Source organism: Monomorium pharaonis, chromosome 7, assembly GCF_013373865.1.
Source record: "Monomorium pharaonis isolate MP-MQ-018 chromosome 7, ASM1337386v2, whole genome shotgun sequence".
NCBI classification, from domain to species: Eukaryota; Metazoa; Arthropoda; class Insecta; order Hymenoptera; family Formicidae; genus Monomorium; species Monomorium pharaonis.
The window spans coordinates 19508939-19535706 of NC_050473.1; the positions used below are offsets into that span (position 1 = coordinate 19508939).

At 37.1% G+C, this 26768-nt stretch overlaps 1 protein-coding gene across 7 annotated transcripts; it reads right to left on the reverse strand.

The window, feature by feature from the left end:
• Positions 1–415: 415 nt before the first annotated feature.
• Positions 416–26226, reverse strand: LOC105836689 (E3 ubiquitin-protein ligase TRIP12). 7 transcript variants are annotated; one of them, XM_012680896.3, is made up of 25 exons: positions 21579–22966; positions 19382–19720; positions 18297–18617; positions 17202–17288; positions 10812–11175; positions 10527–10708; positions 10245–10460; positions 9713–10089; positions 7987–8271; positions 7536–7916; positions 7280–7452; positions 7017–7191; positions 6715–6937; positions 6347–6587; positions 5855–6263; positions 4885–5073; positions 4607–4792; positions 4332–4523; positions 4028–4233; positions 3413–3835; positions 3065–3317; positions 2737–2982; positions 2318–2647; positions 1910–2228; positions 416–1814 (listed from the first exon to the last, which is right to left on the reverse strand). In XM_012680896.3, exons 2-25 carry the CDS (start codon positions 19689–19691, stop codon positions 1618–1620), a joined length of 6285 nt encoding a protein of 2094 aa, XP_012536350.1. In that variant the 5' UTR covers positions 19692–19720; positions 21579–22966; the 3' UTR covers positions 416–1617. The 7 variants fall into 7 exon arrangements, with proteins under 7 accessions (XP_012536350.1, XP_036145174.1, XP_036145175.1 ...); XM_036289281.1 differs by lacking the exon at positions 21579–22966 and adding an exon at positions 26100–26226 and having other exon boundaries at positions 1618–1814; XM_036289282.1 differs by lacking the exon at positions 21579–22966 and adding an exon at positions 25320–26082 and having other exon boundaries at positions 1618–1814.
• Positions 26227–26768: the final 542 nt, after the last annotated feature.

The window sequence follows — 26768 nt, forward strand, 5'->3', positions numbered from 1 at the left end:
TTTCCTTGATTTTTTGCGCATTGTACCATCACTTGCGATTCGTCACACACAAAAGTGAAAAATAAAATTAAAAAAGAATTATGCAAATGTATTGCGGAGTTCACATATTTAGTAAACGTAATCATGTAATGTAAGGTACATCGGCGTGTCAGCGTACAATGTATCTAAAAAAAATTCTATGGCGGTAAATACGGCAACATAAAATGAATTACAATTCCTGATAATAAAAATATCTGACTCTCCGAAAGCAGATTACCCTGGAGTATATAACAAAATCAAGAAGAATGTCCGTTCATGTGCGCGATATTATTACACAAAATATTTAACAATATAGAATCAGATTTCTGACGTGTAGATGGCCAATTTGCTTCACACACTCTTTCTCTCGCAGTTTTTCATGTAGATTCCACGTTTCTGTGCGCGGCGACATAATGCACCTTGTATTTATTATCCATTTGATATACACCAGCTTCACTTTATATCCATTCTATTTCATCGTATCATACAGTTCTCTTACAATTTTTTTTCTTTTTTTGCCTCTAAATACGACTTGCTTGTAAGTAAATGAATATCGGCATTTCCCTTCGATTCACGCGAATGTGTCGCGACGATTCGTAGCGATTCCGGTTGCACTCTTATTAAATAAAGTAACGATCGAGGGAGGGGGGGGATCAATTTACTTAGAATAAAAATATCAATTAACATCGATGAACGTTTACACATTGATTGAAACTTAAATGTAAGAGCGTTACGCTACGTTCTCGCGCATTGCATTCTCGGTTGGAACTTAAAAGCGACGCGAACACGAAGAGATCGATTACAAAATAGAAAATAGCAGCGAGAGATACGATATTGTGTGTGTATTGTGTATGTTTGGAAATAGCGTTGTTTCCGACAACGAGAGACGCGCCCGTGCACCTTAGTCGCGGGCGTGCGCGTCTTCCTGCTGATTTTAGCTCGTAAATTTTAATTTCTTCCGCGATCGCGGAACACGAGGAGGGTGGGGGGGATTGGCGCGATGTATGGCGATGCTTTTTAACGCATCACTGATATAAAATTTACTTATGTCTAGTAAACGTCTTCCTCTCTTTCTCTCTCGGATTATATTATATTCAGTTAGTATTCTGTTTTCTTATAGCAATATCATTTTTCTCGTTACTATAATATAAAGTATTTATATCGACTTGCGTATATTAAACTATATTTACAATCTTTTTCTTTTTTTTATTGTAACACACTGAAGATAAGTTTCTTTTCTCTAAAAAACGAGGTCGCTTGCAAGCCATTCGGTTCGCAGTTGTTCGCGACAGCGTAAACACGCGCGGTTCGATTAATTATGCAGTTTTGCACTTTTCTTCCTGATCAAAGTATATCACAATCCAAATCGCAAAGATATAAACACCAAAATAAAGAAGTATTGCTCGGACGATTTTTTTTCCCCAAAAAATAAAGTGTCCTCAAAAGAAATCACACAAAATAGTAAAACCATTGTCACATTGGATTTACTCACTGGCAACGTACGTAAAATTTTACGTGGACCTTAAACGAAGTTCGAATATGCGGCTTGAATAATGTAAAAGTAAAGAAGAAAATAAAGCGCTGATCTTCCATCCGTTTCTAGGAGAGATGAAACGAGTGTTGACCCTCTTGCGCGGCTATCCGTAACTTTTCCCGCATTATTTCCAAAGTGGTATAATCAGGCAGTTTTAGGTAGTTAACACAAGTCATTACTGATGGTAGAAAATCATCTGTCTTCATAGACGGATCGAAGGTTTTGCGCACTATTGTTAACGGAGGCGTTAAACTTTTGAAACCTGAAAATATAAGCGTGTGTGCACTTCGTTATTACAATCTCTTTCGTACGATAATGTAAATATAAAAAAAAAAATGGTGGATCGAAGTACTCTACCTCCAACAGGCAAGCGCGGTGAACCGGTGACGAACTGAATGAACTGTCGCTGCTCCTCGCTGTTGTACTTTGACATGACCTCGAACAGAAAACGAATGGCCCGTGAGTCCGGCGTGTAACCGTGATCGGTTCTACAGCACTCGGCAAGTGTTTTCACGTCCCACAATCCCCCGGTTTGCGCGTGGCCGCAGAACACCGCCTCCAGCTCCTCCGGGAAAAATAGTCTCAGTTGCGACGGAGGGAATACCGATTCGAAACCTTCTCGGAAAGCTTCCATTTGTCTGAACACGCCTTCGTATAAGAACCAATGAATCACCAGCTAAAATTTTATAGATTGTGTGAGACTACCATGACAACCCCCGAACGACAGCGGTAAAGGAAAACGCTAGTCAAGCAATTTGCATTTACCTTAATATATTGATCCAAATTATGAATAGTAACGGATATTTCGCTACCGCCTTTCCGCAATTCGATATTTTCGTAGCCCGGCAACTCAAATACAAGACCTAGTTCAGAAATCGGACATGAGTCTAAATCAAGAGCCTCTATCAGCTGCGCTTTCTCATGCGGTCGTAGCGTCTGATCCTTCTCCATGACTTCCTTCTTCCTCACGACCTCTTGGAGTTTGTTGAGAGTGCGATATACGTCGGGACACACATACGCTAAGTCTGCTAACGTGAGAGTATGCTCCTCTCCCAGTAACCAGCGGTAAAAAGTTGGACTAAATGGCAAATCCAACTAAAAAAGAAACGATTCGATGAGTTAAAAGCGCTGATCAAGAAAAGGAATTTGAAAAAATTTTGCGAACGTTAAAAACTAATTTTTACCATTCTGGAGTCATATATCGCTTTCGCCATGAATTTCCCGAGGAATTTAAACTTGGTCTTCAATTTTGCTAAATGGGAAACTTTAGTGTTCCATGGGATTGGCGTCGGGAAGAGTCCATGTGAGGAATTAACGTATCCATTCTCAGTAGGATTTGAACTGCCGTGCCATAAGTCTAAGTCAGTACGTTGCAGTTCCTTGGAGACTAGAGCGTAGAATTCCAGAGTTGGACCGAGGCCGGTACCGACCTGAAAGTACGAATAGCTCATATTAGAGACTCGCAGATTGATAAAGCTCGACAGGAGACGTGTATATAAAAAATTATCCAACCTCGTTAACATATTGCACTTCGAGTAAGGCCTTGTTAGAGGCTAAGTCTTGAATCACTTGTTCCGCTTGCTTAAGAATATCTGTTCTTGAGATAGTTCTCTTCCTTCGTTCTAAGCGTGGCGTGACTCGCTCTTGACTATCTGATCCTGACAGTTCCGGTGCGGAATCCAAGAGGCGCTGCAACGCTCTATCACGATCGAATGACGTCGCATACAACAAGAGCTGCCTCGTCTCGAACGGAAAGAGAAAAGGACTGGAAAATAAAATATTCAATAATTGCAAATAAATTCCTGAAACTATACGAAAATTAGATAAACCAATGATTGATGCTCTATCCATTCTACTGACCAGACAGACGCTATCTGTTGTAACCAGGATGGTAAGTTTCCGGTCATGATCACCAGCGGATCTTGTAGCTGCCTGCTGGCTTTCGCAGCGATCTTGTTGTTGATGAAATCCTGAGGTGACAGTAGACTCATGCTTTTCAGATGAGGGAACAGTATGCCCCAATGGCGATTGAGAGCATGTAAGAGCCGCAGCAGACACAATCCATCGAGGGAGGCGTCCGCGATGGTCACCGAAGGTGGTAACGTGGGAGACAGATATGGCGTGAGAGGACAGTGCTGAGGTGGAACCGTGCCTTCCAACCAGAGACTATCCTCTTTCCTCTTCGAACTAATCTTTGTACTTTTTCCCTTGCCCTTCCTGCTATTACCCTGTGAACTCGACCCTAACTTTGGAGAGGTCGCGGCGTCCTCTTCCGGTACAGGTCTGCGTCCAAAAAGAATGAAATATGTTTGCTAATCAGTAAATAAACTTGCAAAAGCGTTCAACAAAGTGGAACAAAAAAATCTAGTCTTGAGAATAAAGATGTCAGTACAACTTTATTCACGGAAAATTAAAAGAGAAAAAAAAAGAAGAGGAAAATGAATCGTGCTCGTGTTTTAAGATGTCTGAAAATACCGGTAGTATATCGTGTGGGTTTGCACCCACACCGCATCGTGTCCTAACGGCGGTTCACTGTCGGCCTCTGCCTCGGAGTGATCCACTCCGGAACACCCAAATTGCCTAACGGCCTGATAGACTGTCATATTGAAAGGTAGGACCACGTCGCCGATTAAAAATTGAAGTTTGTGTTTCGGTGGTCCTTGACTTATCACGACTGCCGCCTGGGAAGAAAAGAAAGAAAAAAAGCAAACGTGTAACTGTCAAATTTTATCGGTTTATTCTAATCTAAAGATAGATGTTTTGGTAGAAAGAAATATACCAAAGTATCATCAATGTCATCCTCGCTATTGTCATCATCGCTGACCATCGAATCAGCGTCCCGTATTCTGCCGTATCCACGTACCATCAAATAACGTTCAATCGCCTGTACCAATGCAAGTGGATCTATCTTTACAGTACCGCCCTTCCATTGTTTTAGATTGTTACAGTCTGGATGCCGTTGAAGATTACACTGCACAACGACGTTTGCATTTACATCTGAACATCTCGCAATAGTTACATTTTATTTATTTTAGATAACGCGCGATCAATTACCTTAAGTTGATGTGTGTTAAAGAACTTGAGAGCACTGGTGCCGCCACGACCTGCGCCAGAACCGGCAGGTAAATCATGAACCTTCACTGGAAATTGTTCTAGCTGTGCAACGCAACTGTTCAGTTTCGTTACTAAAGCACCAAACGCCCCGGGATTAAGATCCATGATATCATTATTTTGTTGCATCTGGATGAAATATCAGATCCAAGAATAGGATTATATACACGTCGCATTCGGCATGGACACAACCAGAAAAATCAATAGACTCTTAGACTTACGGTAGACTCCGCAAATAATTTCCAAAACATACGAAGACGGTCGTAGCGATTGCCCGGTGCATCTGTAGTAGTGAGGTAGTTCAACAGGGCCTTGATAAGGCCACTGTAATTCATTTCAAACGGCGATATGTCACTCTCGAGAACTATATCCCGTAATTCTGTTAATGCTGACAACATTTCATCTAATTCCTATAAACATAAGTATGGAGATATAAATACCTTTTATGTGTGTAGTGTGTATGTGTGTGTAGTGTGTTGTATGTGTGTGTGTTTGTGTAAGGTTGATTACGTTACATATAGGTATATATTGACACACCGTTATGAAAATAATTGTCCAAACATAGAATTGAGAATTTATTTTATGCTATAAGTTCATCAAAGAGTGCGATCAATTTAATGCTGTAAATGCTTTAAAATACTTGACTGGCTAAAGAATTTAACTAATCAAAAAATGCTTCCAAGTAGTTAACTTATCCATATCCGTAAATAAGATATAATTTTTGGGGAAAACTCGATTGGAAGTAAAAATCCTTACATAATACATTTCCATCAAAGTAAACTAAAAAAATTTACTAGCCTGTCATTAACAAAATCAGATTAAAAAGCAATAAAAATGTAATAAAACGCCGATTTTACTTTATTTTTATCTTCATTTTTACAAGTCCGAAAGTGTGTAAAAAATGATAAAATTGTGATGAAATAGTATTAAATACAGATAATTTTATATTGAGTCAAGAAACTAATTTTTCGAACACAAGCTATTAAAAGTTTATTTTATGCTACAAATAGAAAACTTTTTGAAAAAAGTGCATGCCAAACAATGGCAAGGGTTTTTAAAAAGTTTTTTTCATAATAATTAGTTTTATGACTGTAAATATAACGCCGCTATTTAATATGAAACGTAATGTAAATTTCTTGATAAACATCCAATGTTTTGCGATTTTTATTTATGATATACATATTCACTTACATTTGATTGCAATCGCTGTATGGCAGCAGTCAGCCGAGCGAGAACCGTTAGAGCGGGATGCGAGCAGGGTGCATCATCTTGATATCTTGTCAGAAATTGAGCAGCTTGTTCGCGTACCCACGCTTTTGCCTTATCTCGATTTCCGCCAGTCAAGCTTGGATTGCTCGGCGGTTTCGATAGATTCGTGGACGAGCTCGAGTCCCTCTTGTCGCTGCTAGTGCTAGACGAGGACGATTTCCGACCCCATTTGGCTGGATTAAGATTCCCCAAAAATCGATTGTTCTTCGGGGTAAAACCGGTGAACATTGACTCCGGTTGTTGCGTTTGTTGCGGTGTGGTGGCACTTCCCAGTCTCGAGAAACGACCCTTCTTATTCTGCCGCTTCTTCTTCAACACGTCACCGATTCTCCTAATAAATAAATAAAGACGATCCATAAGTGCAAAGCTATATAAATTAATTTATAAATATATCATAGAATCTCTTGTACTAACAAGTGAGCACTTTGCGGTGTGCTTTCCTCTATACTGTTGTTTAACTCCGTTCTGTGTGGTTCCAGCGAAGCACTGATATTTGGTTTATACTGGCATGACGACGCGATTGTGCCGAACAATATGCCGTTGCCATTCGAGGATGGAGAGACAACCGGAGACGTGGCACTATTAGAAGACAACATTGTGGTGGAAGAAAGTGGTGTATTAGACGGACCTGGCTGTGGGCTTGGTAATGATGTACCTAAATACAATGTAAAATGTCATATGATAATCACAATGTATGCAGCAAATTGTCATGTAAAACGTATTGAAACAATGATAACGAAAGACAAAAATGAGGATAAGAATAGAAAGTTGGCACAATTTACCAGAAGGGCACTTAGGTGGTGAAACACCGAGAGGTACTTCGGGATCTGCTAATTGACGGACTTGATGCAGCACACCCTCGCGATGAAAATGAACCCCAAACACTTGCGGCAATCTTTTCATCAGGATACTCGCCATTTGAAGAGCCCCGATAACTATACGCAAATCCTGTGACGCTAACATACCAGCTATGTGCGACGAAACCACTTGATTTTTTAGAACATCCTATGTGTAAAAAAAGCATTCACACATGAAGTATACATCGCAAATTATAGAGAAATTACTGTCAAGATTTTTATCTCACCTTAAGTAAATCAGTTGAAGCATAATATACCATACGTAGGAGAGCTCGGAGGCATTTGCATTTTACGGCGGGCCCGGCTGAGCTGCTATAAACCTCATATAGTACAGAGAATAAAGTTCGAATAAAAGACACTAGCCATTCGTTCGTTTCGATTACTGGAGGCACAACATCCATACTGCAATCAATATCGTAAGAGCTATGTTAACTATTATGTTAAATAAACAAAACAGTGCTTGTAACTTTGAAAGATCACAAATTTGTACCTAGATGAGCAAGTTGGACTCTTCCCCTCAGTGGGATTGGCGTTTACTCTCCGAAATATACTTCTTGCCATTCCTATATCCTCGTTAATTTGTTTCATCACAGTCAGATCTATAGTGTAAGTTCGTCCTAAAGAGGTAAGGCATATCTCATCTTCGCCATTTTGAAACGCCATCTAAAAATACGATTAAACGATTACTTTTAACAATTTAACCTTTTACCAATTGTTCGTCAAAGCGTTTAATGTATTCAAATTACCTCAATAATTCTAGAATCTATAGTACTGAACGGATGGGAACACTGTCTTTCGTCGCGCCATTCCCACTGGACAGTCTCCTGTTGATTGCTGGTCCTTTCAAGTAAGCTATTTACACTAAATATCCCATCAGTTGGCAACGGAGGCATAAGTTCTTCGATTAAACACGTAATTTCGAACCACTCCTGTGGCGTACGCGGCACCAACTCCACGTCCTCCGTTTTGACTTCCAGAGATCCGGTTAAGAGATAACTTAATGTGAAAGCTATATTTTGTTGCAGCAACAACTGTGCCAAGTCGGGACAGCGATTCGATATCACAGAGAGCATTCGTAATACAGTTATGAAATTGTTAGTGCTGTTAACCGGCGGCGTAATCATGAGCTGTAATATGCAGACATAGAATAAATGCACGAAGATATAACAATAATTATTTAAAGTCGCGCGCACATACCAGCTGTTGCAGATTCTGTAAGAGTTCGGCATTGATAATTTTATGCAGCATTACGGGATCATGTTGAAAACTATCAACTAATCGACTGAATGCTTGACATACACACTCGACACTCTTCTTATCTTGATTTGTCAATCTGCTCGTTAATAACGGCAGACTATCAACTACAAGATGAAAATCATCAGGATGAAGATTCTGACAGCAATTTGCAGTAATTGTTAATGCTGCACGTTGCGCCGTGATGTTGAAGAAATCAACAAATTTCAAACAAGCTGATACTCCACCCTAAAAATAAAAAGATTACGCTATAATTATATTCACATTAATTATAATTCACAGTAAATAGTAAAATTACATATTTCTAAAGTAATACATAATATCACGTAAAACAATAGAAAAAATGATATCTAATTTTAACACTTGAATCTTCGTCGTTATTTGACACATCCATGCTACATAAATTTCAGATAACTAGTCTACCACGTTGCTGAGTCGGCATCCACATCGACTCAGAAAATTTTTGTTTATTATATTTATTAAATAAAATGTATTTCATAATAATTAAAAATTAGAGAAATTATAAAAAAGAAAGTCCAAAAAATCTAATATAAATACTGCATTATTTATTACTGCATATCATAACAAGATATTTACAATTTTGTAAAAAGATTTCTTTTCCAGAGAATTTCCAGATTTTCCAGAAATTTTATTCAAAATTCCATTAATTAGAGAATTTTTTAATGCAATTTTAAAATAATTTTTTAAAATTATGTCTTCTCTCAAGCAATCAAAAAAACTTTAAAACTAATTTTTAATATAATTTGAGAAAATACTAAAAAATATGATTTAAATGGGATATAATTATCTAGTCGTAATACATAAACCTAGCTCACGGAAATATATGATTCGAAAAATAATTAAATACACAATAACATAATAGAATAATATATTGTCATTAAATTTTTTTACAAAAACTTGCAAATCAGAGAATGTAGATGTTTATAATATATTTTTATTGCTAATCGTTTTTGTTATAAAAAAAACTTTGTTAGAAAAGATAGAATTCAAATTTGAGAGTAAAATTTAACAATTTTCCTGATAGTAATAAAATTCCATAAAAATCTATTATTTTCAAAAGTAAAAAATAAATTCCTTAAAAATTCTCGATTTTCCTGGTTTTCCTTGATAGTAAACATTTCGTATAATTATTCATGTACAGTATCAGATTATTTTATAATTTTTTTTTATAACTAATGGTTTTTTTATAACACCTTGAATGTGAGTTTACAAAAACATAGGATGTGTTAAAAGCATAAAAAAACTTCAGATCAAAGTTACCTTAATTCAAAATGAACAGTCTATAATAATTTTTCACTTTAGAAAAATGGAAAATTAATTTTATTTCTTAATAAATGAATAATTTTAGAAATATTAAAAATGCCAAAATAAAATAAAATTAGAAATCAATATTCTAACGTAATATTATAGTTTATATTCTGACGTGATATGTGTGCGCGTGTGCGTTGTGTGTGTGTGTGTGTGTGTGTGTATTCTAACGATGAAAAGATAAAATATCTAAAAATACAATAAAGATCTTTTGATGATCCCGCAAAAAATTCTTATACATAAAATTATATGTTGAACTGTTTACTGTAAAGAAGACACTCGGGTGAATTAAGAAAAAATTGCGCATTATATGCAAGTTAGATGGAACATGTGTACGTACCGCATGTAAAATTGTTTTGCTGTGTCTGCGCGACAACATGGCTAATGCCGTCAAACATTGTTCAGCTACGTCCATGCACTCGATGGATTCGAGTTTTTGCAGGAATACTGGCACCGCGTCCACCACAACAGTGGACGATCGTGGCAGTGCCTCCATCATATATGTAAGGGCACGACACGCGTGAGTCATTATCGCAAAATTATGCTCGATTCCCAATAAATTAATTAAAGCTGCAACCACTTGTTTGACAGGGAAACCAGTCAAAGTATCTTCGTTGCCCATTACGAGAATCTCTCCCATGTTCATGACAGCCTGCAATTGTTCTCCCTCATCCTCGACAGCTTGCAAACCAGCTAGTAGCTGTTGTGCTTTCGCAGCTGTAAATTATTTAAATAAAGATTAGTAAACTGAATAAATTTCGACAAATATAGATAGTGCGTCATACAATTAAAGATTGTACTTGTCACGAGCATGGCAAAGTATGAACTCCAATTAAATTAAAATAACAAAAAGACATTAATTATTCTCATACCGGAGCTCGCACCCATGCTTCTGTTAAGTAAGTGTTGCATCCGCGGTCCTAACGCGCCGAACACGTGCGGCGGTAATCCTCTGGCTTCCAACAGAGCCTGCAATCGTCCAACTTCCCCATCGTCGCTCTCGCTATCACCAGTCGTTCCTGACATTCCAGATGGTCCTCCACCAGCTTCGCGTGCAAGCAGGAAATCGACATTTTGAATGAGGCGGTCTAATAAAATTCGTATAAGCGTATTTATTACTCATCAAGCTTAGACATCAATCAATGGCATTTAACCTGTGGCGGATGTCGCAGTTGATGCCGACTCCTCCTCACCTGTGGTTGAAACTAACTGATTGCTGGGGATAGAAGATGATACCGATGTAGCGCTGATGGTGTCATTGCCTGACATTACACTACCTAGTCCGCCAGAGCCACTTTCCACCACCGGCTTCCTCACGCGCGATGAGGAGCGATGTCTGTAATGACATCAGATATTGTTATAATTTTTTAATTTGTTATTACATAAAATCTTGGATATTCATGTTTGAAAAAAAGAAGCAATATTTCAATTAGTTGTACCTGGAACTCGAGCAGGAACCCGTTGTAGTATCTTTCTTGTGATGCTTCCCCGAAGTTTTGTTGCTGGATGGCAGTTCCTTGGGTTGTTCACCAGAAGCTTTCGCGCGAGAGCGTAGCAAGTGCTTGTGTGTAGAATGAGGGTGTGCAGGGTTGGCAGAAACGGCGGCAGACACAGGTGGATTGGCAGTTGACGCGATGCCACTCGTGCCTGCCCCGTCATGTGCCAACGCCCCCCCACCACTCTCCACAGAGTTACTTGCTGCGTTACCCACTCTGATGCTGGACTTGACACCCAGAACTTGACTACTCGTACTGCTGCTGCTGCTGGTTGCGCTACAGGTCGCACCACCGTGTGATTTTGAATCTAAAATATCCAAATGTCACGTAATCATTGAGATATGTAGGACAAAGATACTAGGAGCTTTTTTGTCGCATGTGGTTATCTATAACTGCGCGCGCAATGAGTAGATTCTCATTTATGGATGTCAAAGTTACTGTACGAGTACCGTAACATTTCCTTAGTATTTACATTTCCAACGCACGGAGGTGAGATACCTTCGGAACGGAAAAGAAAATGATACACGATATCTTATTTATTCACAATTACGAGAGTCAAACATTTTCGCAAGTTCGATCATTATAAGTGATGTATGATTTCTATCATGATATCTCATGCAATTTTATATATACAATTTTGTCTATGATTGTAAAAATAGATACCTTATTTAATATAAAATCAAACAATCTTATATTTTAGTTCTTTTTTTTAATATAAAATTGTTTAGCTCGTAAACATCTTCCCAATTAGCAGCATATAGTTTTAGCGACATTTAATGTCGCGCGCTTTTTCCGAGACACAGAAATTAGAGATCACGGCACTAATATAAATATCGTAAAATTATCTAAATGTCACAGCATTGCTAACAACATCTATATAAATGTATGATATAAATATTATTTACAAAGATTATGCATCTAAATTTAAAAAATATATATATTTGGTGATTCTCAACTTATAAGCAGCTTACACCAAGCGACAGAAAAAAAGGAGGAATTTTTTTGTATTTTACCTAAAGGAAAAGTAATTTTTATCTTTGTTATCAGATAATACCAGATACGGATATATTTGCATTGACCTGAGATTTTCTAGAAAATGAAAATTTCATCATGCAAGTTTCTTCTTACAAAGAAGACACTGCGTGTCATCCTACTTCATAAATCTGAAAACTCGCATTGTGGCTGTCGAGATAGATACAAACAAACTGTACTGAAGCGAATTTAAAAGAAATAAAATAATCTTTCAGTCTGAGGAATTTTTGGAGGGAAAATGATTTTCATGCCATCATTCAGTGCTACAAAACACTAATGTTTAACAATGTCGCATTGACCCAAGTTTCTCTAATATTATGCAGTTTCTTTCATGTCAAGACACTTAATTTTTACTCTCATAAATCTCAGAACTCGCATGTGACAGTTGAGACAGGTACAAACGTTGTATCGAAGCAAATTTGAAAAAAATGAAATTATCTTTTAACTTTGGAAGTAGACCTTAGACAAAACAGATTAGTGAGAGCTCAGTGATTTTTTAAAATATAAATTTTATATAAATTAGATTCTTGCCTTTAGTTTTCCATTAGATCTAACAAGAGAAACATCAAAGAGTTTTCCCTTCAATTATGCCGAGTTTTATACATGTTGTAGTCCACTGTCCCTTTATTTCATGTTAAAATTATACAATGCAAATCTTAAGCATTCTTGAGAAAAACTAGACCAAATTTTGACTACACAGAAAGTCCTTTTCTTGTATATGTACGTAGTAGTAGTAGTAGTAGTAGTAGTAGTAGTAGTAGTAGTAGTAATAGTAGTAATAGTATATGTAGCAGCCAAGCGCCTTACTGACTGGGCTACATCACTAGTTGAAAATTGATTCTTACAACCTGGCATAACTTTAACATAAAGTAAAGAGTGAACTATAACATATACACTGATAGAAAAGAATGCTTAACTCAAATATTCATTCGAATAGTACCAATAACATATTTTATAGAAAATCAATAATACTTATTTAAAATAAGTACTACCTTCTATAATTTAGAAAATATTTCTTATTTAAAATAAATATTATTCATTTTCTATAAAATATGTTATTGGTCCTATTCAAATAAATATTTATTTGACTTAAGCATTCTTTTTGTCAGTGTATAAAACTCGGCATAATCGGAGGGAAAACTCTTTGGTGTTCCCCTTGTAGGTGTAAAAATGTACAGTAATAAAAAATAATTGATAAGTAACAACACAACTAGAATTTTAGGTAATTGCAAAAATTCATAATCACGAATAAATAACTGTAGCAATAACTTAGTGTTTAGATACTTTTAAGTTGCTTCTTTGTTTTTAAATGTTAACTACATTCCGTAAGAATTGATACTGAGAGTTGATGATTCATAACTTCGAACAAAATATCATATTTAGCGTGATTGAAAATAAAACCAGATAATGTTCACCTTTGTTACTACATGTTTTATTACTTTAATCTAGGTAAAACTGCTGCAACAAACAAAAAACTTATTTATGAGACTTATGGAAAGAATATTGTATCCACTGTTCTCTGAAAAGTTTAAATAATTCACAAATGGTCCTTATGTTAGATAAACGATAATCCATGTTCTGATCATCCAAACGAGATAAAGAATAACAAAATTGAAAGTATTGCTCGATAAAAATCCATACATTAAGAAATCTTTTGCAGGATACCTTAAAATTGATGAACATTATTCTATCACAATTTTAATATGGCTTTAATATTCATATAAATTTTTGCAAGTATCTAATACAAGACCAAAAATTATATCTAGACCTAATCGCTCGGTGTAAATCACTAATATGGAAGCTGAAAACTATCAAAACCACCAAATATATATAAAAATACGAACACTTTTTCTCGAATAATTTTGCACAAATAATAAAGATTTAATTATAATGTTTTTAATATTTAAGATTCAAGGTAGGTACGTAAATTTTATGAAAGAAGTCCCTGAGAATTCTAGGATTTTCCAGGAAGTTTAATCAAAATTTCAAATAAAATTTTTAAAAAACTTAATATAACTTTAAAATAAATTCATTTTATTATTCGCTTTTTAATATTCTTTAATCATATAATTACAAGACCACTTCAGATTTAATTATTATATAAATATTAAATAAAAAAAAATACTAAAATATATATAATTAATGTCATAATATATAACACTCTGTCTACTTTAGGTGAATCCAGATTATCAAAAATACAGAATTTGAAAATGGTTAAACATACACTATCAATATAGAATAATAAGTATTATTATAAATTAAATTGAAAATAGATTGCAGAATTATAAAATAAGAAATTAATATTAAATTATAATAAAGTTAGTTTAGATAACATATATCAATCAAAGGATAATTACAAAACGCGGTTTTTCTTGAGCGACTTCTTTTAACATTCCCTTCACGTATTCTTCTATACGAGACTACGTCCTTTATGATATCACTGTAAGTATCCATGTGCGCGCGCGCGCGCGTGTGTGTGTGCGTGCGTGTGGAAAATATAAAAAAATAATTTAGTAAAAAAAATGTTTTTAATTTAAAAGTAAATTTTCAAAAATTTTTCTGAGTATCAATAAAATCCCATAAAAATTCATCATTTTTAAGAGTAAAAATTAAGTCTCCTGAAAATTCCAAATTTTCTTGGGTTTTCATAAGTACCTACCCTGAGATTTTGATCTTGAGATGATCTAAAAGATCTATTATATTATTAACTGTTATTACGCAATGTCTAGGATATTTTCTATATTAAACATTAAAGACTTTTCTCTTTCTTTTGTAGCTAACCTATCAAAAAATTACAATAAAACGTACAATTTCTGATACACAATGTTAATATACAATTTTTTAAATAAAACAAACATGTATTATATACACACACGCACACGCACACACATATATATATGAGAAATAATTATTTATTTCATACGTTCCACATTAAAACTTCCTAACAGTCAACTTCTTAGCAAATGGTAAAAAAGGAAATTAATGATTACAAATGATAATATCTGATAACAAAAGTATTATTACGCAACAAAATTCACCTCTCATATAAGATAGTTTGTCTTGAAAGATCAGATGTCTCCCTCTACTTACAATTATTTCAATTTACAAATTTTTGGACTCATACAATCAGCATATTAACTGAAAATGTAAATTATAATGAACCTAATCAAGCACTCGTTAATCCATGATATAAATTAAATATTATATTAAATGTTATATTAAAGTTATATTTTAAAAAAAGAATATCATAGTTTGATCAGCTGTTGAAATTAAATCTGTGCTTTTAATATTAATTCATAATAATTATGTTATAGTATATATTGTAGTAAATTATATTAAAAATTATATTCTTAAAAAGTTTTGTTTTACTTGCATATAAAATAATATCAATAATATATCAGTTTAATGATGTATATATATAATATTTATTTTTTCTGTATAATAGTTTTTAGCGCATTTAATGTTATATTGCTGTTTGATTTACGATTTACGATCAAGTCTTGGCACATAACTACGTCGTAAGTATAGGGATATCTAATTTTTCGTTAAAGCAATATCATTTTTAAAAAAACTTAGAGAAAATGTAAATAAAAGTAATATAAAATATATCAATACAGATATTTTAGAAACTAGTATTGGATATTTAAAAAATATCCAAACATAACACTTTATCGATCATATATATATCTTGTATGTATATCTATCAACTATGTTTAATCATTTCTATTAACATTGAGAAGTTAATTAAGTTTCAGATATAAGTTTCAGAATTCCAAAATAAAATAACTCATTCATAGAACTTTCAATTTTAATACATTATCTCTTAACAGATTTTCGACAAAAGAAAAAAAGTAAATATAATTACAATTTTTATCCCATTTATAACATATTATATTATTTTCAATTAACACATAAGATTGTTTTACAAATTCTATTAGGAAGATTCTTCAGTTTTTTCAATTTTTTTGATTGTATAGTTATTTAAATTTAGAATATAATTTTTTAAAATAGTAATTAAATCTTATGGAAAGAGTCTTTAGTAATTTAATCATAACAAAACATAAAAATTTTAAAAAGCTATTCTGAATTTAAAAAATTATATAAGAAAGGAATTTAAAGTTTATTTTATAATAAAACAATAAAATTTCATCGATCATTTTTGTGTAAAAGTATAAAATGTTCATGATTTATAGATTAAATTATAATTTTTTTTTCAAATATAATATTATATTAGTAAAAATGTTCCAATGACACTTATCACATTTAAATCATTACATACAATTCTTTTAATTTTTTTTCACATTAATATCTATCAATATTATAAAGAAAAACTATTTTTTAATAAAAAATTATCGTTTTTATTGCTTAAATTTTTTATTCTTTATGACTTTGAAGATAGCAATATCAAAAATTCCATTGTTAAAAAAACATATGTAAAGAAAAGTTATATATCCTCTCTTTTTTAAGTTGAAAAACTTTAAATTTAAAGAAACTAATATAGATTGATTAAATCTGAAAAAAATTAAAATTATGTTATTTATGATACATATTATTTTACAAATATATAATAAAATTTGACAGTTATAAAAATTAACTGCATAATATTACATACATAATTTCAATTATAAAAAAATTACTTTAAATTAAATATATATAAAAACTTAAATAATAGTAATTTTCATACAAATTATTTAACTTTTTCATATAACACTTTACTTAATTGTTAAAAAGCATTCTGCTTATGTATAATTGTATGATATATGATATGTTATATGTTAAATAACTTTACGAAAATGTTTGCAAATAGTTTACAAAACTTTCAACACAATATTTGTATAATATTAATATTCAAATATAAATGAATAACCTTTCGTCCGTAAGAAACATAAAAATATTTTTAATTTTCAATATGTCCAATTATATACAAATTATCAATATAATTTTATTATGTACGTAACAAAAAAAAAAGATTTAGATTCAACATCATAACGCTACGTTGTAATAATGCGTTTTTAAAAATATCGTAATTGTAGTAATTAATTTAATAGAATCAAAATTAATGGAGAGAACTGTATTAAATATATTTATGCATAATTAATACTACATGCATGAATGAACTTGACACAGAAGTTTACCTGATATTAAGTACAGTAAATGATGATATTTGCATATGGATGTATAGAGAAATAAGTTGAGAATGGCGTTCAATGACTCGTTTAAACTACTCGCGAGAATTCGTAAGAGCAAAATAAGGGAAGGAAGAAAATGTGGTGTACGAAGTGTGTACTCCTTGAAGCTTACCTTCTTGATGGTAGGTTTGTGTTGATATTGGAAAAAGTGCTTTGACAGCAGACACAAATCCTTCCAGACATTCGCTCATCCTCTGGCCTAATGATACAGTCTGATCTATGACTCTTATCTTGATAATATGCTTGTGTTTTCTAAATTTTATAATATTCCTATCTCGAAATCATTTTCACACTTTCTGCCTTTTAACGGCTGAATCACTCCCTTTCTCATTTACACACAGACACTTTGTCATTGATATATCAAAATCGCAATAAAACACGAGTTCTATGTGTCATATATTTCTCTATACTGCGTCATAATTCCAGGGAAAGGGGGAAAAAAACAAAACAAAAATTTTCCAAGTCTGCCAAAGAATTAGCAAACGTTACATAACAAATGTGCGCACACATATGTGAAAAAAAAAATATATATATAAAGATATGTATTTCATAAAGAGCTTTTTGTTCAGATTTATGTAAGTTAACATGCTTGTACAATTTGTTCTTTCTTCTCTCTGTATGTATTGTTAAAAAAAAAAATCAAATTTACAACAAAGAATTAACTCTGCTACTATAAAATGATCAAAGCTACAAAAAATCTTTTTAAATCGATAGAGCAATTAATGCAGTTATATATGTAAATTACATTTAACAAATTTTATGTCGGCTAAAATTGTAACGTTTGTTATGAATTATTTGTAAAACAGAATTCATTAATTTTGCTTTTATCAGATTAAAAAGTTTTTGATGTAGAATAAAAAATATTTATTGTGTTAATTTATTAAAATTTAAATCTCAGAGATATCTAATGTCACAAGTTAAACAATTTTGAAAAATACCCTTTAATAAGTATTAAAAACTTAAAAAAAAAAGAACAAAATACATATATATGCTCAATAAAATATAAATATAAAATAAATCTGTAAATACAAGTATTTGCTAAGGTTTTAAAATTGAAAGACTTTGTTGTCGGTTTTAAGAGTCATTATAGACGTAATTAACGTAAGCAATCTTGAAACAAAATTGTATCTTCACGCAAATCACACATCACATTCCAGCAGTCTGATAATAAGAAAAAAAGCGATTGGAAAGGAGTAGTGCCACTAACCTCCTCTGCCTCTCGACGTGGATGGATGACTAGTGATCGACGTCGCACTCGATGACGCTACCGCGCCGCCGTAGGTACTGCTCGTCTTCCGGCTACCGTATCCACTGGGCAGTGATGGCAGATCGTAGCTGCTGATTCCCTGTGCCAACGCCTGAGGATTCTGTGGTGTACGGGAACGGGTCCGCGACGCCACACAATCGGTAGGTGTTAAATTCAACTCCGGCAGATTCGTCCTCGCTGCACTACGCACCCTCGCACCACTACCGCTGCTGCTGCTGTAGCTGGCTTGGTGAATCTTATGATGCGACCTCCAGTCGGTATCTGTTGGCAGTAAATATTTCAACACGGTCACTCGACAATATCACGTAATTCGACACAAAACAACGAGTTTGCTTGATGAATAAAAACAAAGCCACCCGTAGGTAGAAGGGCTCAAGCGACAACCTCCACAGACGGTTCAGATAGGAAGATTCATCTGTTGCACTCAGTGGAATAACGAGCAAAGACTGATTCGCAAGATGATACAACAGTAACACTTGAAAGTGAAGCAGCACTTTTAGTCACATGTATCACTGATTTGCATAAGGGACCTTACATGATCAATAGTTCTGACAGTACCCATAAATACTGATAATATGATCATATGTAGTCAATATTGATGGATTAATATCCAAATAAGGATCTTACATGATCAATAGTATTGTTTGTACCCATAAATACTGACAATATTGTTGATCATGTATGGTCAATATTGATGGATTAATATGGAATATTGACGGTGATCCAAATAAGAACTTTACACAATCAATAGTACTGTCTATACCCACAAATACTAATAATGTTGATTGTATGCAGTCAATATCGATGAATTAATATGGAATATTTATGGTGATCCAAATAGAGATCAATAATACTGATAATATCCACAAGTACGACAATATTATTAATCATATGTGATTAATATTGATTGATTGATTGATGCCAAATACTGATGATTCAAATTTTTTGGTAATCAAGCATCAGTACCACTGTGCGATAAAGGATATTGACAGTGACAATGGTGTAACTGGAGGGTGCAAGTTTACCTGGATAAGATTCTAAGCCAGCTCCATGATTTCGTCGTTCGCTCCTGATTCTGCCCTCTGCCCTGGAAGAGTCGGTCGAGTGCGTGTGCGCTATGCCAACGTCAGCCTGAGATGTCTGCGGGTCACCAACTGCGGTCTGTCGACGCCTCTTCTCTTCCACGCTATCCGGGATTGCACCAGTACACTGTCGTTTTCTGTAACCGCTCGTGCCACCGCTAGAGCCCTTCCCCCTAAGCTTAGAGGTGTCTGCTGAAGCACTGGCCTTCTCTACAGACCCCCCTGATGACAACTGATCTTGTTGATCTGCCATAGATTAATCGACTCATGCCACTATTCTGTCTGTAAAAAGAGAAAACCAACGGCGTACGTTTAATTACACGAACATGACTTAAACACGGCGATCCTCCCCCCCCCCTCTTCACATTTACGCATAACTATGGTCACCAATGGTCTGATAGATTTGGGAACAAAGAACAAAAAAAATACTTTAAATATGTACCAAAAATAACCTTGAATCTTTAGAAAGTTCCGATAGATATAACATTTTGTTCGAGACTAGTACAACTTCCGACGATCAAATTTGAATTATTCAGGAAAGAGGAAAGAGGGAAAAAGGAAGGATCTCTCGAGTGATGACTCGAGCGCCAGGTCGGAGCTACCACGTAACGCACTCTCATTTGCGTACGACACACAATGGTGGAGGAGAGCTGCGGACGCAGCTATACTGGAGAGAAAAAGAAAAAAAATGAGGAGAAAAAAATGGGCTGCACATTGTCCGAACGCCGAGTCTCCCTGTCCTCGCGCGGTCTGCCCCCTTTGTTGTTGGAAAACATTAACGCTGTCGCGCTCGCGCGATGCGAACGAGCGTTTACTTTCGATTATCGCGCGTGCATGGACGAACGAACGGACGAACGAACGAACGAACGAACGAACAAACGAACGAACGAACGAACGAACGAATGAACGGACGGACGGACGGATGGACGAACGGGTACTGTACCGTTCGCGAGAGGCTGCCTTCATTTGTCCCCGTCGTCGAGGAGCCAGCGGGTGCTCGCCCACTCGGATTTAAACGAGCGCACAGCAACAAAAGGATTTAAATGCCCCCGTTGAGGGCCGCCGCTCCCGTTAAACTCCGAGCTCCGCGGCGTAGCCGTCGAACTACTGAACAGCAGTCGGCGGCGGTGATATCGACGGCGCGATTTCCAAGAAAAAGAGGGAAAACAAGAGAAAGAGAGAGAGATAAAAAAAAAGGATTGGTGCCGCAGCGCGAGCCATATGCGCCCGAATAACAAGAGCGTGACTAAATAAAACGGCCGCGGGGTACGCGATACGCAATTAATGCTTTCCCTTCCCTCCCCGCGCGCTCTGAAAGATAGTAACGAACCGAGAATCATAACAAACACTACGGACTGCTGCTTTGCTTTGCTCGCTCGATCGCTGGCTGGCTGGCTGGCTGGCCGACCGACTGGCTGGCTGGATGGCTCGGTTGGTCTGGTTTGGCCCGTCCGTCTGTCTGTCCGTTCGTTCGTTCGTTCGTTCGTTCGTTCGTTATCGCTGGTTGAGGCAAAATTGTGCCGTTGACATCACGGCGGGGGGAGGGACCCCTTCGCCCTTTCTCACGAGTCTGACGGATTACTCAGTCGTGACAAAGAGACGCGCGAGTCAGAGACAACAGCGACGACGACAACGACGACGACAACGACGACGGCCGCTTTGCGCGAGCGGGCTGCTCGTCGGTCGAACTCCTCGTATTCGTAACAAAGAGACTCGTGTAGCAAGCCACCATTTGCTCGCGATCGAGCAATGGAGGACGGGTTTCCACTCTCCTTGTCCTACCGTGCGATCCGCACGCGCTCTCTCACTTTTTTCTCTCCCTTTCTCTCTCTCTCTCTCTCTCTCTCTCTCTTTCCCGTTTCACCGTGCGTGACCTCAGGTTGAAATCTTCCAAAAAGGAAAAAAAAAGGGGGAGAGGGGAGCCCTTTCCTCTCCTCGTCCCTTCACCCTTAATCGTAACGTTCCCCCCTCCCTCTTCTCACGTCGACGGTCGTACCTACGTCCCGTCACCTCTCCCTCCCAACCCGTCTCGTACGCCCCCACGCACTTCCTCGCAACGTTCTCGTCGGAGGAGAACCCGAGATTCGAAAACAGTGCGCTGGCGAGCCAAGTATGCGTTGTACATATATGCGCCTTTTACCTGAATGCGGTTGAAACACGCCCAGGGCATCGCGGCGACGGACGACGACGACGATGATGATGATGATGATGATGACGAGAAAACGAGGTTTTAATTATCCTCTCTCGGCCTATAAAAGCTCTCCCTCTATCACGAGGCTGGTGAAACGCGACGCGACGCAACGAGAAGAGAGACGAGGCGAGACGCAGACCTTCTCCTCTTCGTTTTTTCCCCTTCGTTCTATCGCAGGCACAACGCAGGACGTAAACGCGCACATGAACGCACACGCGCGGAGACACGACACTGCCGCTGCTGGTGCTGGTGCTGGTGCTGCTGCTGGGCTCGGAGCGTAGCAGCCCTGCGAGAGCGAGAGAAGCGAGAGCGTTCGTGGCGGTCCGCGCCACGACGCACAAGGGAACCGTCTCGTATCCGTATGCTGCTGCTGCTGCTGCTGCTAGAGTAGTGTAGCACAGTGTGCGCGCGCATGCACGCACGCACACACATATCACGCGTGCGCATGCACGCACGCACGCACGCACGCGCTCCGAACTGCTCTCCGAGCGCAACGAGGGGAAAACGAGACAAGACACACACGGGTGCCCGAGACGCGCACTGTAGATGAGCCGACCGGAATGTCGACGCGGTCAGACGCTGGTCGTCGGGTTGGTTAGGACTGGGTGGGCACGGGACGCTCCGCCCCCGTCGTCGATGTCACACGCGCCAGCACACAGACAGGGCAGAGAGACGATGCGAGGTAACGGCAGTACAGGCAGGCAGCACACGCATATGCACATATACGCGCGCGTGCACACGTCTACAGGTACGACCAGTCAGCGGAAGCCGTCCGTTCCTGCGTTCGGAAACCTGTCGCAACATACGTGAGGATTTACTCCCCACCGCGCCAATCGCGGCCGTCCTCGCGTCTCAGGCCCGTGCCTGAGTACCGTGCGTCGCGCGAGGTACCTCGTCGGGGCGCCAATAAATTTTTCGCAACGAGGACGAAAAGGCATCGAAATTCCATTAAAAAATGATCATTCATAGTCACTTTTCACGATTATTCACGGTTTATTTTAATCGTACTCGTGGCTCGTTGTTCGTGGTTTGATTCCCCTTTCTCTTGAACTGCTGACGGTGAAATGTTATCGCGTACAGTTACGATATATGTGAAAAAGTTCATTGATTTGACGAAGCGTACAGATTACCGATGACACGTATGAAATATTATTAGAGTAGCTACATTGTCTTGGAGGAAATGAAAAACGGAAATTACTTGAAAATTTTATAGCTTTGTCCCTACATGTTTCCAAATCAGTTTGTCTGTCAGGAGTCTGCGCATAATATGAAATTTTCTGCGTATACTAAAATAAAAAACTGCGCAATTTTTTTAATTTAAAATTGTTTCTATTGCATTGGAACAAACTCTTGGTTAAATTTAAAATATATTTAAAATAATCAAAAATAAAAACAAATTTAAATAATTTTTATTTAATTTTGATCGTTTTATTTAAAAAATTAAAAAGTATAATTAACAGAAGACAAGACAAAACAAAATGATTAATATTGTATAAATTTAAATTTTTATCGATTGTTTTCGTAAAAATTCGCTTATTAGTACAATATTAAACATTGGAATTAAGAAATTCTCCTAATTAAGAAAAAAATTTCCAGTAATATTGTCAAAATAAAGAACAAAATTGAGTTTGGTAAAAATAAATTTTAAAAAGTTGTCCGAAATAACAGTTATCTGTCCTTTATAGTATAGAATAATTGTTAATAATTATTCTTATTGATTTACCAGATGTCTCTAAACTAATCACTTTATGAAAACATTTCACAAGTATTCTATATTTCATTTTTCCTTGTTGTCACCAAATGTTGAACAAAAATAAAAAGATACATAAGAATACTCGGGTAATATTTCTGAACCTAACCATAATAGGATAATAAAATGAGAAAGCATAAAAAGTGAAACAAAATTATTATAAAACAATTTTTCTCGAAAACAAAATTTTACATAAAATGAGCAAAATTTTTTTAAATTTAATTATATATAATTGTATATAATTAAAGTATCATGAATTTTTAATTTCTTAAAATTCTTGTCTTGTGTCATGCGTACCTATTAACATGTTTCCTGCTACGTATGTGCTTTCTATAAATCGTTTGATATTTTCGTTATCACACATAGCGTTATCATAAAATATTTCATAAGTGTATTAATACTTATATATTAAAAACGACACAGTTATTACATTAGGGAAATATTATTAACCTTATACTATATAATAATAGATTATATAATAGATATTGATAAAATTATTAGTCTCTCTCCCTTTCTCTCTCTCTCTCTCTCTCTCTCTCTCTCTCTCTCTCTCTCTCTCTCTCTCTCTCTCTCTCTCTCTCTCTCTCTCTCTCTCTCTCTATATATATATATATATATATATATATATATATAATGTAGGGCGCGTGCAATTTATGTCCAAACGAAAAGTTATTGAACATCGGTCCAATATGTGTTAACACAATAGTACAAAAATAGTGTAAAAATAAAAAATACACATTATTACCGTAAAACAATTCAAAATAATTTCAATTATAATACAAGAACATAAATCAGTATATAAAAATACGACTCATTAAAGAAAGATGAAACTTATTTGATTATAATTAATTTTAAATGTTGATATTTCTTTTATGTAATTTTATTAACATTTTCAAGCAATTTGAAGATCAAATAAGATCATCAGGGATGATAATTTAAGAAGATAATTTAAATTATTAAAAGAAAATGTTACAAATATCAAAAATGCTTTTCAATGATATCTTGCAGCAGTAAATTTGCATATGAATAAACATATTTATTAAGAAACATATGACATCTCATCGATTCTTTAACGTAACTTAGTATATTATTAATTTTCAAAATTTTTCCAAAACGCAGATGCCTCGCAAAATGGCTTTTTCTTTACTTTACTCTTATCATTTACTGTTTAAATTTTTGGTTCAATTTTCCACTCCCGGTCCAATCAAGCCAGGCTGGGGACATCTCAGTGCAACTATCGAATGCGAATGACATTATATTGTCAAGCGGAAAACTAATTTATTATGATGTGTACATATAGCGCGTGGCAAAAAATTCGCACGATTTCTCGCTCCTGATGTCACGGCTTAATATAGCCGCGTCGTGGGATTAAAACATTTAACAATAAACCGAATAAACGATTAAGTTACTTTTCCCCTCGTGAGGATGCGTCGATCCTTGTCGCGCGCGTGCGCGCGAGTTCTATCCCTCGTTCCGGAGTCTTTTCTGCCGCCCCTGCGTGGCGCGCGAACCGCCATCTTGCCTGATCGTTTTTTAAATTTTCATTTTTACTGACGGATAGCGGAAACTCGTCGTCCCGCACGGTGCGCTTACATAAATCCCGCTTTTTCTGCCCCAAGATAATCGAGCTTTCGCGTTACGCGCCGTTCGCGTAATCAATCGATCGAATATTCCGGTTTAAAGAAGAAAAAAAAGGAGAGAGAGAGAGAGAAAAAGATACGCGCGCATATGACACTCGCGCGCGCGCGAAACTCGTTTATGTAACTCGCGCATTACTCTCATGTATTTACTTTGACGTGTGCGTTATCGACGGAAATTGATGACGTACGCGCGAAACGGTCCTGTCATCGTTCCACCTTTGCGACACTATTACAAACCTCACTTCGGGCGAAAATCACCGAGAGAGAGAGAGAGAGAAAAAGCGCGTACACAGCACGTACCTCTTCGCTCGTCCAAATGCTCGAGATAAACGGCCACGAATTCCTATCCCGCACGGAAAAACCATGGGATCCTCCGGCGATCATCGCGTTCCTCGTACGATAAAAGTATCATCTTATCTGCCGTTTTCCGACGAGCGCCGTGCGCTTTTACGGGGGCCACAAGGTTAAAAAAGCGCTTTCGCGCAAACACACACGCGCCCGCGCGCGTTTCAAGGTCCGATCGAATCGCGTATACGTGCGTTCGAATCGATCGAGGTATTGCGCCGCGCGCTGCTGCTGCGTCGCGGGGGAATCGCGTCGAGGGGGAATCGCGTTTAAACGTACGGCGAGATATACGGTTCGTCATCTCGCTTCCAGTCCCCTCCCCCATCCCTCCGTTTCGTCCCCCGTCCCACTGTCGCGTCGCATACATTGAAACGAGGCGACGATTCGAGAGCGGAGGCGAGAAGGACACGACTCGTGTCGTAACAGATTGCGCCAGGTTTTCGGTCGCGGTCGCCCCTCTCCCTCCCCCCCTCACCGATCGCCGCGGATAGCTACGATTGGCTGGGAAACCGAATCCGACAGCGGCCAATTGGCCATCGATGAACGATCGCAAACGGCGACTCAGCATAGCAATGTCAAAACAGCCTGCTTGCCCTGCTTTGCCTGTCTGCCCGCACGATTGTCGTGTCCGATCAGCTGTCCGTCGGCCCGTCGATCGTGTGCGTCCGACGACGACGACGGCGAACGATAAGCGACGTGACAAAGCTAACGTGACGAACGATTTTCATTACTCACCGCAAAAGGGGAGCTGCTCCTCCCTGGAAGTCGGGACTCCAGTTACGCAATGCGATGCGCGATGGGACACGTGAAAATACGGAGTGAGCTGTCAAGTCGATCCGTGCGGCGCGTCGTCTGCTACGAGATATCTCGACCGTGGCGCGTGCGGCGCGTTGAGATGTTCGACGTCGTAGCGCGTGTCCACTGTCCCGGCGATCTCGCGCTTGATTGGCGGACGCAAAACTGTCCCGGCCACCGCCGATCAATCAAGTGGAAGGAGCAGCTCAGTTAGGTTTAGGCCTGGGGCTCGATTCTTGAATTTATTCGCAAGAGAAACGTATTCGCAAATTCTGTTCTTACAGAAAAGTTAGAAATTTATTGGCTATCGTATGGCTATTAACCAATAAACTTACAACTTTCTGTTAGAGCGAGTATTTGCGTATACGTTTCTCTTGCGAATGACTTCAAGAATCGGGCCCCTGGGGCTCGATTCTTGAATTCATTCGCAAGAAAACGTATGCGCAAATACCCGCTCTAACAGAAAAGTTGCAAGTTTATTGGTTAAAAGCCATACAATAGCCAATAAATTTTCAACTTTTCTATAAGAACAGAATTTGCAAATATGTTTCTCTTGCAAATGAATTCAAGAATCGAGCCCCTGGGGGTCTATTACAGGGGCCCGATTCT

What these genes read in the sequence shown, in the direction of transcription:
- LOC105836689 (XM_012680896.3), bottom strand. Translation starts at nt 19,691, where the DNA reads ATGGCAGATCAACAAGATCAGTTGTCATCAGGGGGGTCTGTAGAGAAG. An exon ending in AACTGCGACATCCGCCACAG is followed by an intron (nt 10,461 to 10,526) that starts GTTAAATGCCAT and finishes GAATTTTATTAG; the next exon opens with ACCGCCTCATTCAAAATGTC. An exon ending in AAGTGCAATATGTTAACGAG is followed by an intron (nt 2,983 to 3,064) that starts GTTGGATAATTT and finishes TCGTACTTTCAG; the next exon opens with GTCGGTACCGGCCTCGGTCC.